Here is an 18,909-nt window from a genome sequence, read left to right as displayed (position 1 = left end):
ATTATGTGTTATGTGTAATATGCGTCTCATGTGTAGTATAATACGTACCTATCTTCTCGATTTTTGCGCACTGCCTCTTTTCCGAAAAATGGCGGACCCACGGTTCCATCAAGCTGTCACTTATGACAGTTTTGTGGTTGGTGTGCCGCATCACGTGAACTACAAAATGGTGCCAATAAAATTAAACGTCAAACGTTCTATGTATGTTTTGCGATACCGTTCGGCACAGATAGTATCTCAAGCATGGTGTTTTGAATAAAGAACAGAATATCAGGGAGCTCATCGGTATGGTCGCCATAAAACACGGTACAGCCTATGCGGTTTACGACGCTCCTGATATCATTATTTTTCATAAGACGGCCATTTTCATAGGGCAGTGATAAAATTGTGTACGAGTTTGGGCTAATGACTTAAAGTGTGTGCTAAGCGTTAGGAAACATTAGGTGAAATGTATTTTTTTCAACTATGCGATACCTCAGCTCATGCTCATACAGAGTTAAAGCGCTTCGCCAGACGAAAGAGACAGTTTATTTATTGTCGCTCTAAGCGTTCCGTTAAACCATGGTGATGAGGGCTGTTCAGCGATGCTTATCGCATGAATGTGCATGGATGTGCATGAATGTGCTTCCGTTTCATGGTTTCGCCTGGGTCGGTCGGTCGTGCCTCGTCTTGTCGCTGATTAGATTCGCGTTCACTTAGAAGAAATAAACAAATAAATAAATAAGAAATGTACGTCTCAAGCAAGGTCCTATTTTAGTGAAGTTTTTTTTCGCTGACTAATGTGGTGTCGCAGTTTTCGACGCCACCGGAAAGTATCCCACGGGTGCCTTCGATGGCTCCAGCTCCGACATGGGCGCGTTCGACGAGTGCCTTGAGACCCTTGTGCGGGACCGCTCCGGAAATGTGTTGTCTCGGGGCCAGTACTGCAACGTGCTCGTCTACATTAAAAATGCCACGGAAATCAACCTGATGCTGAGGTCAATTTCGGACGCCATACACCCGAGGGTGAGTGAACAGAGCGCGTTCAATAATCATTCGTATGTCGCATGCAGAGCACGAGTATCCGAACTGACTGAGGCGTCCCAATTTAATTGCCCCGTGTACGCGCGCATAGGCAACTGCACATCTAATCTAGTAAACCGATAATACACATCGTAAATGTGTTAGATCATTTGAGGTGGAACCTTGCCTCACAGCATAAAAGGCTATCGTGCCTGCTTTTACGTCAATCCTTCTATAGGGATTTATTCAAGTTGCTGTATTGACAAGCCATCGCGTTTGCATCGAGAAAGTATACTTAGCATAACATAAGCTGAAACGAGGAGACAACGATCAAGACAGAAATGAACCAATTAGCCTTCAACAAGTGGTATTATTTAGCATAGAGCTCCCGTAGACGGCAGGTGGAAGTGCTGAATATAGGGCGGAGCAATTGCCGGCCTTGATCGCCAGGCTAAACCCGGCTGTTGCTACAATTCACCACCACCACCACCACCACCACAAGTGCTGAATATCGTATCAAATTTTTTTTGTCAGGTAATATTACACCGTAAAACGCATACTTTTCGATGTGCAGATGCTACTTATTGTGACAATCGCCTTTTTGATTCTCACGACGTTACAACGCGACCTTGGTCACCATATTCGCATTTTTCGTGAATAACGCGTGTAGACATCTTTCTCTCTCCAGCGCAGGATAAAAGAACACTCGTAAGAAATATTCACCACAAAGAAAATGATCTCATTTGTCCAGCAGTCAGAACTAGAAGATTAGTTATTGTGGAGCAGCATCATTTCAATTTTGTTATTGGTAGTTATTGATTTCACATCATTCGAGCTAACGCGTTGAAAAACATCCCGTGCTTCAACTTGCCCTTCAACGGCTCAATTGAAAGTTGCTCATTGAATGGTAGGGTGCTTACCCAGGAAGAGCTTTACAGCAAAAGTCTGAATTGTAACGCTACAACCATCAAATTAACACGTGTATGTAAGATCCCGGGTGATAGGGCACCCTTTTTGTCCACTTGTGTATGCAACGTATGTGTGTGCGTGTCTCTAGTTACTGCTTTCAACTAGCAAAGTGTTCTTGACAAAGGTTGGTTCCATACCTCTATTTTGGAATTTTCTTTCAGGTCCTTTATTTCAGTGAAAAAGGATTGGATACGCACGAAGTCATTGGTCGGCTGGGATTATGCTATATTGAAGACTGTAACGAACACGACTTACAAGCTCTGATAAACTCAGGTACGCCACGAAAACAGAAAGTGTTTTCAATTTGAATGGCATATAATTACGTATGAGATTACCGTGGGTTCTGAGCGTAGGCGCCACACTATTTTTGGCAGATTAGAACACGTATGACTCAGTCTTTCAAGTTTGAACTGCGGTTTACAAGGCTCGAGTACTGATTCTTGCAGAGACAAAAACAAGTCGCCGTGGAGTATTGGCATTCAGGCTCCTCGTCAGCGTATTTTACTAACTTAAGCGCTCATTACCCTCCTAATAAAGCACATACCATTCATGCCGGCTGTAAGCCTCTCTTTCATTCTGCTGAAGCTAGTTTTTCTCGAAAGAAATGATGTCGCTAAGGGCAAGAATACTGCTGTCTTCTGGCTGTGTGTGCGGGCGATTTATGTTTTGCTTATTATTTTCCAGGTCCGTGTTTGCTATCGAAACACCAATTCCCCCAGGTGTTAATGCTGCAACTATTAACGCGGTCATGAATGACATTCGGATCACGCAGGAAAGAATTGAGCAAGCAATTGATCGTTTGCCAAATAATTCAGCCCCTGACTTGAGATATGCCCAAAACTACTGAAGCTAACTAAATCAGTGGCAGCTCGTATCCTCACTGCAGTTTTCAGCAGTCTATTGATGCAGGAAAAGTGCCTGAAGCCTGGGAAGTCGATCGTGTTATACCTATATTTAAACCTGGAGATCATTTTGCATTTTCATATTATGGGCCTATCTCATTAACGAGTATACCATGAAAATGCTGGAACACATATTATCATCGGCAATAATGACGTACCCGGATCAGCAAAACTTCTCTTTTTCCAGACGAACACGGGTTCTTACGTGGTCGTTCCTGCGAGTCACAATTGTTTGAAATCATAGTCGACCTTCATGACGCTGTTCATCACCTAACAAGTATTGACGCCGTCTTTATCGACTTCGCAAAAGCACCCGTCAAGGTTGCTCGCACTTATCTTACAGTGAAACTTGCAAATCTTAATATAAACAGGAATGCCCTGAACTGGATCGTTAATTTTTTAACTAACCGACACCACTCTGCTTCTGCCGATGGATCTTTTTGTGCACTAACCCGCGTAAAGTCCGGTGTGCCGCAAGGTTCTGTGCTCAGGCCGATTGTCTACCTTGTTTATATTAATGACATAAGCAGCAACCTTATTTCTACTATGACATTATTTGCCGACCACTGTGTTATTTACAGAAAGATCACTGATCTTTTTGATCCTAATGCCTTGCGGTGCGTTCTTGACGAAATCGCTATGTGGTGTCAACCATGGCCGATGAAGATTAATGGTTCCAAAACAAAATCTTTGACATTTACCTCGGCTAAACTCATTGTGTACTCCTTTAATTCTATCAAGAACGTGGCCATTGAGAAAGTTCCTCTAGTAAAATACTTAGACGTTCATATTTCTTCAGGCCTCACATGGCATAAACACTTTGATTACATCACCGCCAAAGCGTCGAAGAGCCTGTGGTCTTACTAGGCGTCACTTACATTCCGCAAATCACCAAAGCAAACTATTACCGTACACAAGTATAGTCAGATCGCAGCTACAATACGCCGCTATCATCTGGAACCCGCCTCAAGCATACTTTGCCGGGAAACTCGAATTATTACAGACTAAGGCTGCTAGGTTTATCACAAGAACGCACTCTCGCTAATACAGCATTTCTAAAATCATATCGCGTCTAAATTTATATTCACTGGAAACGCGAAGACTCGTCACCTTGTTATCTCACTTTCACCGACTTTATTACAATCCTGCGCTATTCACAGAATCTCATGTAAAACCGGCCCATCGCATTTTTCCTAGATTAGACCACGGCTTTAAAGTACAACCGAAGATCGCATATACCAAGCTTATGCGTCATTCGCCTAGCCATTTGGCATTGAAATAAGCTGCCTGCGAAAATTGTTTCTGTGAACAACCACGATGTTTTTGTTAGCAAACTGAAGTGCTTATTCCGTGCCGACTGTTACAATTGTATTGTGCCGACTGATTAGAATTGTATTATTTTTTATTGTTGTCACTACCACTGTAGTTTTACTTTTTCCAGTATGTTCTCATTGTTTGCAGTGTATTTTTCCGTATGTTTTATCGAGTTCAGTTCTTAGCAAATGGCACTCAATTTGTTTCTATATTTTCATTATTTATTCACCGTGATATGTTATGTAATGGTAGGTAACCCCCTATCCATGCCTGTAAAAGGGCCTATAGGGTACATGAATAAAAATGAAAAAGAAAGCTAATACATATTCACCCCTAAAGTTGACGGCTACTTCCTTTCACGTCATAACCAGCCCCCTGTTCTGCATCGCGGTCACGCGCAGGGCCGAATGGTCGCGTTCAAGGAAATCCTCCTCCATTACCGCAGAGAGTGATTACGCCACCCCCAGCACACAAAACACTGAATAACTCTCAATCCACCACTTGGCGACTTTCTTCAAACGCGAAATTTCCCATACCCTGTGCTATACCACCGCATTGGCCCCGATGCATACTTCCCACTCTGCAAAATGTGCGAGACCCGCGCTGACCTCGATCACATTATCTGGGCATACCTCCAAAGCCTCACCCACCAACACCCACCAACACCCACCACACTAACGCAACACGCATCATAACTACTGCCGAGCAGTGGGAGACTTTGCTGCTCAGCTTGGACTCAGGAGAGCAGCTATGGGCCATTCGGATGGCCGAAGACGCCGCCAGAAAGCAAGGATAGGCCGACGTCTGAAGAAGGGGGGGGGGTGAATTCGGGGTTAGTCTCCCAATCACCCCTACCACCCCTTACCCGTCAAAGACACAATAAAGTTTTATCTCTCTCCCTATCACGCACTAGAAACAATAGGAAGAAAAATATTGTAAAGGTAGAAGTAATGTTGTAGGTTCTGAAAATCCAGAGCTAAATCAGATCACGTTATTGGCAACTCCAGAGATCGTTAGTTGAGCCGGCAATACTGTTTAGATAAACAAAGATGGCTAAGACATCACTGCGGCTCGTTCGCTTGGTGCTGTGCTCGTATTTCTCGTTTGTGACGTCGAGTCGAGGTGCTTCGTCGATGCCGAAATGTTTCTTGCTGTTTTGATCACATAATTCAAATCTGACTCAAGCACTTCATCGGCGAAACCACGTGAACATTTGCGCTGTGCGTGCAAAACATCCGGGGTCATCTACCCGGACATTTGCACATCAGATTTTTGTCAAGACAATAATCCTTTCAAGAAAGCGTTAAAATAAAAGAACGGGCATATCCCACGCCTTGTCGGAATCGATGTTATGCGAAGCAGTGTGCGAGGAGCCTACCAAGTTAACGAAACGACCATGAGAGCCCCAAGACGTAGGCGGCTATTTCATGACCAACATGACACGCATGTTATAACAATCATGTCATGACCTATCATTGATGTTTCTCATACACCATTGTCACACTCTGCCAATTTTGGTACATACCAAGTTAACGAAACGACCATGATAGCCCAAGACGTAGGTGGCCAGATAGATACTATCAAAGTGGCATATGTTCGCCAAGAAATGCTTCACATTTAAAAACCTTTCGCGTTTGCAAGAACTGTTTGCGCGTCGAGCCTCTCGGAAAGGTTCACCACTTGTTCGTGGCTAAGCCTCATAGCTACAAGTACGATAGCCAATTCATAGCCAGTTGCGTACTGCGACTTGCTTTGCAGTTTATGCCATAGCATCCCACAATATATAGGCAGTATTGCCTGTCGTGCTTTCAGAATTTAAATACAGAGATTCTACACTGATAGAACGAGGCTAAATACTGTAAAGCTACCTGATGAGTGTGTCTTAGTAAAAAAACAAATGAGTGTTCCTTTCCTGAGTCAGGGTACACGTTTCATCTTCGTTCGGCAATCAGTACGATAAAATCATCTGCGTCCGACAACTTGCACTTGCTCATGTTTTCAGTACTTGGTGATCGCGATAGGGCCCGAGAATGAAAACACGTCAGACATTCGTCACCCGCAAGACTGTGTAAAATCCGACTGAAACGCGAGAAGTGAAAAAGAGCAATCGAACTAAGTCGGGGGGAATTTTTTCCCAACAGGTGTGCATAGTTCAGTGAGGGTTCCCGTTTGAGCAAAGTAACTTGTACTTGTGCAAATGCGTGATTTGGAAACGAATGCAACCAGTTCTAATGTAATTTACTTGTGTGCAGCGTCGGAAAGCCAACTAGCGGTGCTGTGCTCAGGTTGGATGCTCCAAAGCTGGAACGAGCGCTGTTTTCAGTTGCTTCTAAAGTTTATGCAAGCAAGTAAATTGACGACTCGCCGCGTTGAATGATAAAACAGCATCCTGTGCTTAGAGCGCTAAACTAAATCATTCTACCAAAGGACTTGTCACCTCGTAGCACACGATGTGTCATAATCAACTTTAGGCTTTCCGAGCTAGTTGTCTTTCATGCTGCTTAAAGCGTTAGTAACTCTGACGCTGGGGCAAAAAACTACAGACTAACAGAGCGCAATGAACCTAAAGCGTACATCAGCATTGTATATTAAAGCACCTGCCTAAACAAAGTACACTCCACAATTTGAAACTTCAGCAAGAATATTAAAATATATAAAAAAAACCAATGATATACTCGCAGGCAAGAAAGAAATCGTCCTGAGTTTTGTGTTTCGAAGAAACCAGCACAGTGTGAGTCATCTTTTGCCGATGCGTGAGTTTTTTAACCAAGTCGCTTCTTTCCGGAAAGGAGGAAATCATACGTTGCTGTTTTTTCCCTGCTATAATACTCAAAATGGTACACAACAAAAGGCTTTCGACATCCGACATTTACAAAAGTCGACCTCGTGCGAGGCGGGATCACGAAAATTTGAGAAATGTGACGCATTCAGCGCACCACGCCGTGATAGAAGGCCCTGTATCTCTTCGTGGCTAAACCTGGATTAGCGGGTTTTCGGCGCAGCCGCTATTAGTCGAGCAATAACATGTTGTCGCGAATACTATCTCCGGTAATTGTTAGCTCTGCAATGCTCTTGAGAGTGAGGACGAAAAGAAAAGTGCCCTTTGACACTGCTATAAGGCGCCAATGCCTCAGTTGTTTTCTGCTATTCTTTACCACAGATTTTTTGTTGTCTTTTCACCCTGTTACAGTTAAACCTTTAGACGTCGGGCAATGTAACTGAGTCATTCAGTGAACAGCAGTTATTCGGGCAGTTACAAGAACTTCAATGACAGCGAGCACCGAGATCAAATACACAGCTTTGCCTGAGATGGCCGCCCGCCTTATGGAGGCACTCACACTATCCCTTTATTTACCAGATGGTATGACGCAACGCTGCCCATAGGAGAAAGAAAGCTTTAGATTAGGAGATGCAAAAAGCTTGCGTTACGTTCGCACATGCAAGCCATTTAGTTCCCACCAATATCCAAGCACGCTTTATACCGTCAAGTACGTAGGTCACCTGCGTCCACTAATTACTAACATCTTAAGATCTTAACCTAACATCTTATTTGAGGACGTGGCGTCACCATGGCCACGCACCTTACGTCCTTGTGGTGAGGTCGGCATTTAGGTTTTTCCTCTTAGAGTGCTGCCTGAGCTTGCGGTCAATTTCAATATATTTTTGTTTTGTGCGGATAGCTAGTGGTCGCTGACGTGCGTGTTTAATGTACGCTGTGGGCCGAGCAAACATGCGCAGCTTTGATGCGACGCAGAAAAAAGCAAAATAGTGGCCAAGCGCTGCGCGTCCCTGTTTATTGGCGACTAGAAGAGCGGTCCCAAAGTGCGCGTGTTTGTTTTACCTTATAAGAAGAAGACGCGAGTAATGCATAGGTAAAATAGCACGCCACAGGGGAAAAACCTTCTGATGTCAGAGCAATCAAAAGCGAAGCAATTTGAATGCCTTTTCGATAGTCGCGGTGAATGTCTGCTACCGTCTCTGCTGTCGGTGCGCTCGCCACGCATAATGCGCAGCGTTCTGTGCCTAGCAATTATGTCGCACTGTTATTTGCCTCGGAATACGAGCGTCAGTTAAGAGAAGCGGACGGCTCTCAGGATGGCGGCTATATTTATCGTGCCTCCAGACGTTTTGTCAACGCCCTACTCACAGTTGGAATTTGTGTACAGCGAAGCTTTGTGTGAGTGCACAAAGAGTCGACAGACACACACACACACACACACACACACACACACACACACACACACACACACACACACACACACACACACACGCACACACACACGCACACACACACACACAAACACACACGCACGCACGCGCACACACACACACACACACGCACGCATGCACGCACGAACGCATACACAGTTTCTATCGAACGCAATATTTTCTATCGTTGGCCGACGCCGCCAAGCTCTTGCTACAATATTGCCCAATGTCCTACCTATGTTGAAGAAAGAAAAAAAAAAGCAAAGAAAACAAAACACGAAGAATTGCTCTCGTTGAACTTTCTGAGCTCCTGTTGTGAGATTTGTTTTTGTACGCCTTCGTTGTTTGTCGTTTCCTTACTTTTCTTCCACCAATAATCCAATCAACTCTTGCTAATCTCTATTGCCGACATGTTTACTTTCCCTCTGCTCTCGCTGAACCCAAGGGCTTCAAGCAGGCTAGAGCTGCATAAATGTACCCCTGGGCACATATCTTCACATTATAATAAAACATGCGCCATAGTTTCTTTAGCTTTACCGCAGCAAGCACATGCTTCTTCTTCCTTCTTGTATCTCGCTTTATAAATGTGTATTTTAAGACACCCATATCTGACTCCCAAAAGTAATAAGCTTCATTTTTAGTTATCATGAATTGTTTCTTTCGTGATTTCGTTTTTTCTTCTAAAGTATAATACGCATAGCTGGTTTCCTTTCCATTGCCGCCCCCCATGATATTATTTCAGCCTCTCTGGCTTGTCGCTTGGCGCTCTTTGTTGCCATGTTGCTCACCATACCAGTTGCATACTTGCTAGTAAGCTTCGTAGTTCTTTATCTCCACTGCGAATCATATGTTTTCCTGTACAAATACGTGAACAGTCTCCCAGCCCATTTATTTTCTCCCATAGTCCTCAGTCCTTTTTCATAATGAATTTTAGTCTCACAGCCTACTCTTCAAAATTTGTCCAGCCCACATAATCCTGCAAAGCTTCATATGTTGTGTTCCCGTGAACGCCCAATGCGAGGGGTCCGCGGACCTTTCGTTGGCGTGGATTCCTGATTGTACCTCTGACTTCTAGCGAACAACCGCATTTCCAAATGAAGGTCCTCGAACCGTTATACGTTTCCACATACCACGGCGCACCACCTCGTATCTAGTTTATCCCGAAAGCGCTCTGTGTTTTATTATGGCCGCACTTCTCTTCCCCTTTGCTGTTATTGTTTCTTCCTGTGTTTCCTTATACCTATCGCCTTCGTTTATTCATATAGCAAGGTATTTATATTCTCTTACCTGAGGTATTTTCTGGCCTTGTATTGCCACCTTCTGTTCACTGTTTTCATTGAATACCAGAACACCTGATTTTATAACAGAAAATTTCAAACCTAAATTCTTGCCTTCCTGTCCACAGATATCAGCCAGACATTTCAAATCACTTTGATTGTTAGCTAGCAACACAATGTCGTCCACATAAAATAAACCTAGAAGCTGCTGCTCTACTAATGTACCCTCCTGTTTGTACGAGAGATTGAACCCGATATTGCTTGCTTCTAACGCCCGCTATATGCTCCCCATGCACGTCACAAACAGCAGTGGGGATAAAGGGCAACCCTGCCTCAGCACCTTATTGATATAACCTTTCTTCTCACTCCTCATCCCTTCCCATTCAAAAGAAACCGAATTTCCTTCGTAAATCTTTTTCAAAAGCTGTATGCAATAGTCGCCTAAGCCTCTCCTTCCAAGATATCCCATAATATGTTGCGGTCTACGTTGTCACACGCTCCTATAACGTCTAAAAAAAGTCGCGTACAACGGTCTCCTTTCTACTACGGATATGCGCTTAATTGGGAAAAATAAGTTATCATGCAGACCCCTACCGATTATGAAGCCATTCTGAAGTTCACCCAATATGCCATTATTGTCTGCCGATGCTTGGAGCTTCAATTTAATCGCCTGCGTTGCTAACTTGTATGTTACCGATGTAATCGTCAACGGTCTGTATGAGGGAATTGTATACTTTTCCCCCATACCTTCTTAAATCAATTCATTCTGCTTTTTCACCAAGTGCCTGATATTCGACTATATTTTAATGTTTTTTTCTACTGCTTTCAACAGAGCTTCCTTGCTTTTTGATCCTAGTTCATTCAGATCTTAACGGAAACAGCTTGTGACCCTGATGCTGTGTGCTTCGGACTTTTCTCTTGGTATTTCTTCCAGCTGAATTTGTCAGCACCAGCTCCTTTTCTTGCTTGTTCTCTTTCATGCCTTTTTCTTCCTCAAGTACAACCTCCTCATGGCCTTGGAAATATTCGGCTGTTAGCCTTCGGATGCAAATTAACACCGCATTTCCTTCCAGTTTGTTTCCATAATCGTCAAGGATAAGTTTTTGTATCGTTCCATACTTCGTGCCTGCGAAATTTATATGGTTCCAAAATTTTCTAGGTGTGGCCTTCTTTTTCTCGCACATTTCTGGCGACCGACGTTCACTTTCACCTTTTGTCTTTGCTTGAACCAGCATTTGAGCCATAGGTTTTTTCCCCCAGTATATTTCCCATTTTCTGGCTACTTCTTCCAGTGGCAACTGCGCTTTTTTTTTGCCAGCCTGTGCTCTCGTGACGCTTTCTGTCAATCGGCAATCGCTTCTCGTATCTCCCTGTTTCCACCCATCCTCTCCCCACCAGATTTTTTCTATCTTTCTCCCTTTTCGACGAGCATGTAACTTGTCTTTCATTATTTCTGTCTTATTTACAGTTAGAAGCTCACTATATTCCCACTATTTACGTGGCCATTTTCCAATTTCTTCCTCGACTGTTACGACTATATGTGTTAATTGTTCAGCGTTCAAGTTTGGACTGGCAAGTCTTCGCTGCTTGCTCGCTTTCCCAACTGCATATCTCATCTTCAAACTGATGCTCTTGTGGTCACTCCCTATGCTGTCATACCATTCCTCGGCAATGGCCATTTCTCTCAGGTTATCTTGAATTCCTTCCGTCTTCATGCAGTAACTAATGGTCAATTGCCGGTGTCCCACTGCCAACGTTGTCTGCCCATCACACTTAGACCTGGTATTTACGATAACGGGGTTATGTGGTTCACAAAGATCTAGCATAGATTTCCCGTTATTGTTGATGCAGCCATCTAGATCCTGTATATGGACATTCATGTTACCTAATAGGATAATTTCGTCAATATTGGTGGAGTTGAGCGTCATCGGGAGGTGCTGTAAGGAACCCAGCGGCACGCATCGCGCGCGTACTCCGCTGTGATTGGTGGGTGTATTCGGGAAGGGACCAGCCAGGCCGCAGTGACCAGGGTCACAACCAGGGTCACAGCGACCAGGGTCGCAAAGCGAAGCTTTGCTTCTTTCGAAAAAAAAAAGAACTGAACTTTCAGGGCCCCATAAGAACAAGATACGGCGCTTAAAAAACGGTGTCCTCTAAATGTATATCATCGCTTCCAAAAAATACCAGAGAGCGTAGAAACTTCTCATTCTTATAGAGTTGGCCGATTTGGCTCACTGCTTGCAGGAAACATTTTGGCCTGTCACTGAAAACACCGATCATGTTATAATGCTTCACGCTGCTAATGATGACACACTTTGAGTACTCTGTACAGCTGTCCAAGCAAGCATAGCTCTTGCGCGAAGCATTGCCAGAGCTGCTGAGTGACGACTCGAGTGCAAGTTCCAAGTTGCGCCTGAAACAGATGAAACGTGACCGCTATTGTAATTCCTTGAAGAGCGTGCAGGGCTTGGGGCGCAAACAGGAGCAGGATGTCACGATTCAGACTGCGCCTCCTAGAAAATTGCCGTTTACGTGTCATCTATAATGCTTGCAGCCGAAGTGGCAGCGTCGTCGGAGTCAAGCCCAACAATTCAGAATCTGCAAAAGCTCGGTTCTACTTCACAGCGTTATTCCGAAGTCCAAAAAACTCGCACACGTTTTCTGCTTTCATGAGTGTAAGACGGACTTCCCGCACAACGTGCTGAAAGATGCCATGATTGATTTCGTTAAAAAATAAGGTGACTGGGATGCGATGTACGCTGTGACTGGCAACAAGGCCATGAACGGAATTGCAATGGCTCCTTTAGAATTCGTGTCGACCTATGTGGCAATAATAGTGCTAGGAAATCGCTAGCTCTTGATTTAATGTTCACTTTCCTTTTTATTAAAGCTTTGTTTGGTTTATTCCAAAAGTAAAAGAAATGAAAAAATATATGAGCTGGCGTTCCTTTTCACAAAAAGTTGTTTTCCTGCAATTCTAGCTATAGCTCATACCATCCTTGCCACCAGATGACTTATCCGAGTGAGGCTAGAGCATGCAGCTGTGTGAGCCAATGATGAGAAGCAAAAGCATGTAAAAAAATAATATTAATACTTGCTACGAAATGCCAGTCCTCCAGTAATGCAAGTCGTCTCTATGACCATGTGGGGAGGTTCTAAAAGTCTATTACAATATTATGATTGTGTGTTTGTCTTCTTCCAGTAAGCATTCCACTCGTCCGCCTAAAAATATCGAACTGTGTGACAGCAGAACCCACACCGTGGAACAATACACAAATAGGGATTGTGTAAGTTTCTCAAAACGTTTATCGCTTGTGATCAACATTGCAATAATCTTGCTTGCAAGTGAATTGTTTTCTTTCTGAGTCGCTCTCTAAAATTAGTGGCCACTGTTTAGGCGCAAATGATCTTGTTGATTGCTTTAAGCAGTCTTCAAGAGAGTAACGTGATTTTTTTAGGGTCCTATGTGCAGCATTCTTGCAAGAAGTGTCTGGGGAGATTTGCACACGCAGAGATAAAGAGCGGTACAATTTAAGCATCGATGATGCACCCTTAACAGAAAAAAATTAGGTTATTAGTTATTCAAGAAAGTGACCTGAAAATCCGATAGTGCACCGGCCAACTTGTTTACCACAGAACGTCTAAAAATTTGAGATTTACACGCTCAAGAATACTTGGGAATCTTAAGGGAACATTCGCATTTTCATCAAAGAATGAACCAATTTAACACAAGGTCGCGGACAAAAGCTTCTTTTGAGTGCTAAATTACAACTATAAATTGTGAAAAAGAAAACAGAAACCTTTTATTGATGGCCGTCAGCTAAACAAAGTATAATTATTGTACGTGAGGACAATCTTGCATACGCTTGCACTATTCTTTCAGTATTCATTGGGCAGCATGTCCGGTATAACGTAAAACTATTCCAATATGCTTTTATTCATGATCAGGCATTAGCCCTCCGTGATAGGTCAAAATGGCTCGGGCTTTGCCCATATGGTTGTGGCGCCCGCCCATATGGGCTGGGCCCGAACCATTCCGTCCTATCAGGGAGGGCTAATGTACGATTTAAAATAAAACTAGATTGAAACAGTTTTACGTTATAGGGCCCCAGGTTTGCGACAACTGTCCGTGGGAATCGTTTGCAGACACAAAGCTCAACTGCTGAATTCATGAAGCTTTCCGTTCGTAAGAACTCTGTAATGGGGCTTTGACTCCCGTTAATAAATGCCTATACAATATTATTATAAATATAAGAAGTCCACCTGAAAACGGCACATTAAAATCTGAACTTTCTTCCACAATCAAAGTATGATTCAAATGCACTTGACATTCATGAAATCAGAAAGACAACGGACATTGGACCTCCCAAACATAAGCAACGTGAAACATTCGCGAAGTTCTCGAAAATTTGTGCAACATTTAGGGCAGGAAAATGTATTATTTACAAATGCCACTACCATTCTTGCTGTACTAGTATCAAAGATATACTAGAAGCAGAGCGTGCTGCATGTGGCCGCATGGTGCAAATACTGTGAAGGTACTTGTGAAAAAAAGCAAAAAAAAAACTGGGTGCTATCTTTCGCAGAATTGAATTTATTATACTACAGTTATTCATCTCTGAAATGGTGTGCATTTTCGTTTGCAGGATATTTGCAGCGATCCTACTGGTTGCCATTGTTATCGGTACAACGGTCGACCATTTCGTGGGCCTACAGTCCGAGTTCAAGAAAAAACGCGGTAGGTGAATTTGGTGACCATCTGCATAAAGTATTCACAGCTAACAAGTAAGTACCACCACCTACACAGCGCCGAAAACATTCTTATCAGCCGCAGCCAGTGCGTTTTCTTGCGTTTTGGCCCGGAATAGCGGACAGTAATAGCCTCAATACGTACATAAAATATACAAGTTGTTAGTCACGAATGCAACTTCCACTGTCGAAAGAATATTTGCCATGAAAGGACTATTAAGAAAAAAAGCGGCTTGACCAGCCTATATAGCACTGCTCTTCATAGTTATTGCTTTAAGAGATAGTAAATTTATTAAATCGCCAGGGAACGATAGCGCAGTTCGCTCACATCACCTGCATTACTTGAAAGAGAGAGAAATGAAAGAACGAGAACCACAGCCATAGCTTAGCCCTGACTACTTGGAAAGGCGTAGGTTCTTTCGCCAACTAATCCCTGTGCGGTGTGAGGTAATTCACCAAGTTTCACCTATTTACTCTCTAAACATCCGCAGTATGGCTCATATTTCAAGCGCAGAAGCGAAGACGAGTAGGAACGAAGCGTTAATTTAAACACCAGTGCGTTTTCCTATGAAATTTGAGGCCACTTTTTTTCTCGAACTTGATACGAATTCGCTACGACGCAACCTCAATTGCGTAAATATCATATGCGCCCAATGTTGTTCATTACAAAGACAACTACAAAGTTAACGTCGTAAGTCACCTAATACGATACGCGATGCAAATTGTCGGTCATGTAGCGTGCGCATCTTCAAGCGCGCTTCAGCTGAAATGGCAGAAATTGTGCTTATGCCGCCGTACTTTTTAACAGGCATGTTTAAGCTGCCGAACACATGGTCTACGTATGTATTTGTAATATAACTGACCATGACGGCGCGATGTACCAAGGAGTTTGTTCTACGCACCAAACGAGTTGCAATGCGTCGTTACGCTGAAGCTTATAGCCGTCTTCGAGACCGTGCGTGTCCGTGCGTGTTAAGCGGCTCATTTTAAAACTTTCACCTCGTCGTCGAAACTGCACCGCACAATCATTCGCGTTCTTGCACTTTTGTGCCTTCTTTGGGTCAGGCGCAGATATGCTCGCACGTGCTCCTGCCTTTAGACCCAACTTCAAGCGTTTTTCGCTGTTTTCCTGGTCACCTTTGTTGCTTGCCCCGTAAGGAGGCATGCGGATCGTGGAACGTTTTTTCACGCACTAAACGAAGACAATGAGAAGGACACAAAGACCAGCGCAGACTGCGCAGATTGTTGTGTTCTTTTCCATAGTACGTCATTCCGGCGGGCTAGTTGGTTCTTGTTGTCTTCATTTAGTGTACGCAAAACATTGCACAATGAAGTCAAATCAATTAGCCCGTTTTTCAGTCTGATGGCGTGCATACAGCCGCCGCCACCTGAATGCCACCAACCTCCGCTTTAAACATATATCACCAAATAAAATGGCTGATCGTAAGGAGAAAGCATCTAAGTATGGACCAAGCACGAATAATCTGCGAGATTGGCAAGGCCCAAGGTCGACTTACGAGTGGACCGATACATATAGTTTACAAAACCAAGTACATATAGTTTACGGTTCAGTAAAGAAGCGCCAGTACTATTTATCTACGTAAAACTACTTAACTTGTAATTATTATTCTAATGGACAAGATGTCGATTAAGAAGCTGTAGACAGTCCTAAGAAGAAACGAACTGGGTGTTTTCAACCATTTACAATAGTCTGTTAAATTTTTACAGTAGTCAAAGACAGGCAGTAAGCATGTAAAATAGTATGTTATGACGCCTTAATCCGCACAATGCGCATCAGAAGGCCGCACCCTCAACTTGCTCACCTGGGGTGCAGCCGTGAACGGAAAAAAATCCCACTAAGACACCTAAGCACTTGTGAGTTCCAAATGGGAAGGCATTAACGCCGCTGAGCGGTCCTTCTATACTCCATCTCACGAGCTGGTTGCAGCGCTCTGGAGGCTACACGAATTCTTAGCCAATAGGAAGCCCCAATGGCCTTCGAGATTTGCTTATCAGCGCCGCGTCGCCTGCTCAGCGTTTGCTTGCCATCCTGTTACATGCTACATGGCTGTTACATGCTCCTCCTGTTGCTCCATGTTGCATCCAAACATGGATGCAACAGGAGGGCTTTGCTTTACCTGTATGCTTTCCTTGCAGCTACCTTGCAACCTCCTTAGCAAGTAGTAAAGGTGAATGCTCTTACAATGTTCGCTGCGCCACAGCGTTTGCTCGGCGTCTACTTGGCATTTGCTCGCTACCGTTATCATGTTAAGTGCTCGAGCGTGGTAGTAAATCAATGATGCAATGAACGATTAGGCTTTTATAGCATTCCGCATCGTCAACGCATCCCCAATGCTAATGCTGTGGCGCCATCTAGTAAATAGAAATAGAAACCACTTTTACGGATCGGTGCCCTATCTGTAATATTCCTAGCAGCGTGAAAACAAACAGCCAATATGAATAATTACGACAAAACATACCTAATGATTTGACTTCAACATGAGTTCAGGCTGAGCGAAGACGGATTCCGCTGCTTTTTTCTCGCAGACTAGGGCGGAGAGTGAGTAACAAGCGCGAATTCGGATCGAAGCGAGTGGTCAGCTCTGTATGGACTCTGCCATGTTGCTACGGTTAGTGTGGCTATTACGGTTACCGGCGGCAACTCACACAGTAATTCTCGGTATAGGACGCGTATGCGCAAATATCCCAAAATATAACGTATCCTTCTACCGTATCATGTAGCGAGCAAAAGTAAAACTCTCTAGTGCAACCAATAATCAGCAAGTTACGCCCGGAACTATCTACCGCTGCGCAAGGATATTGTCTGTGTGTGCTGCAACCAGCTTGTGATATGCCGTATAGTTATGAACTCCTTGCGCGCAAGCGAGTGCGTTGAGACGCTGGACACGTTTTGATTTGGCATTACGGAGGCGCATTAGAAGTATGTGAATGTATGCGCAGACAAGGAACGCGTGGATAACACAGGCTTCCGAGAAGGAGAGCAAGGGTGACGTGGCGTCGTGAAGATACCTTTCCTTTCACGCAATAGCGCAGTGGCAGATGTTCCCCTTCGCCGGCTCCCTCCGTCGAGACCCGAGCCAGAAAGCGCGAGCCAGCGTCACAAGCACCCAAGACGCGCTGGTGACGTAGCGTTGGAGGCAGTGGGAAGTTAGGTGCCATTTCGCTGATGCTGCGCACGCTTCCCGCATTTTCGCCTAATGGGCCATTTGATGCTTTCCCATCCACATAAAGAATCGGTCGGGGAGTTACCGCTGTACTTGTTGCACCCCTGACGAAACAGTGCGTCGGCTTCTTATTGGTACTAACGAGCGCAGGCATCTATTGTCGCGTCTTGGAAACTGTGTGAGACTACTATTACTGCGAAGCTGTATACCTCTACTACCCAAGGAAATTTTCGTGTCTTAAGCAAAAAACTCCCCATACGTAGGCCGATTCCGAAGATCGTGCAATGCCGGCCCGACCCGCGGCGGAGGTGAAGCAGGCGTTAGGCACTCCCCATACGTGGGCCGATCCCGAAGATCGTGCAATGCCGGCCCGACCCGCGGTGGAGATGCCGTTCGACATTAAGGGGCCAACACACACCGCTTCACTGGTCATCCTTCTTCACAGAGTGGCGAGGCACTCAGTTTTTTTTTTGCTTACGACACGAAAATTTCCTTGGATGGTAGAGGTATACAGCTTCGCTGTAATAAAGTACTGGTGCCTCCTCAACTCGACTGTGAAGAAAACGTGTTCAGTATTGTGCTTACAATATAATCAAATTTTTAATGTGATTATCTACCTGCGTGGCTGACTAGGCGCGTGCCTAGTCGCCCACGCAGGTCATGATGCCGTTGTGGTCGTTCCGTTGTCGTCATTCCAGCTTCGTCATTCGATTCTCGTCATACAGTCGTCGTCACGCCTCCGACTCTGACTCAGTGACCTAAGTTGTCTAAAAGCGTGGCCCATTAGGTATGTGCTTTGCAACATGATGCGCTTGTCGTTCATGTCATGATGTGTTGTCATGATGTGTTTTCATTTCAGCTTTCTCATCCAACTCTTGTAATGCCGTCGTCGTCACGGCGTCGTTGTCATAGAGTCGTCACAAATTCTTTGTTACAGCTTCACTGTGATGCTGCCTTGTTCGTTCAATCGACGTCAGTGCAGTTTTGTCATCCGACTCTCTTCCTGCCGTCTTTTTCATGTCATTGTCGTCATAGAGTCTTTGTGCTACAGTTGTCGCCGTGCACTGGTGATCATCCCACTGTGATGCCATCGTCGTTAATGCGTCGTCGTCATGCAGTCATCGTGATGCATTTGTTGTCATACCGTTATCGCTACACCCTCGTTATAATTCCATTACCGACATTGCAGCTTCGTCATCCAACTCTCGTCCTGTCATCGTCGTGACGTCGACTTCGTCGCACATTCGTCGTAGTACTATGGTCGTCACGGCATCGCCGTTTCACTGTCGTTTTGCTATTTTA

At 44.4% G+C, this 18,909-nt stretch overlaps 1 protein-coding gene across 1 annotated transcript in view; it reads left to right on the top strand.

Moving 5' to 3' along the window:
* The window catches only part of LOC135910939 (nose resistant to fluoxetine protein 6-like), a 63,142-nt gene that overhangs the window by 5,148 nt on the left and 39,085 nt on the right, over window positions 1–18,909 (top strand). Inside the window, exons 3-6 of the mRNA XM_065443010.2 lie at window positions 794–1,005; window positions 2,133–2,244; window positions 12,876–12,960; window positions 14,320–14,411. Of these exons, the coding sequence (XP_065299082.2) occupies window positions 794–1,005; window positions 2,133–2,244; window positions 12,876–12,960; window positions 14,320–14,411 (501 nt within the window). The remainder of the gene's footprint in view (window positions 1–793; window positions 1,006–2,132; window positions 2,245–12,875; window positions 12,961–14,319; window positions 14,412–18,909) is intronic.

This window comes from Dermacentor albipictus, chromosome 2 (genome assembly GCF_038994185.2).
Source record: "Dermacentor albipictus isolate Rhodes 1998 colony chromosome 2, USDA_Dalb.pri_finalv2, whole genome shotgun sequence".
In the NCBI taxonomy this organism is placed as follows: Eukaryota; Metazoa; Arthropoda; class Arachnida; order Ixodida; family Ixodidae; genus Dermacentor; species Dermacentor albipictus.
The sequence above is the reverse complement of the archived record's forward strand: the minus strand, read 5'-3'. Positions and strand labels throughout refer to the sequence as shown.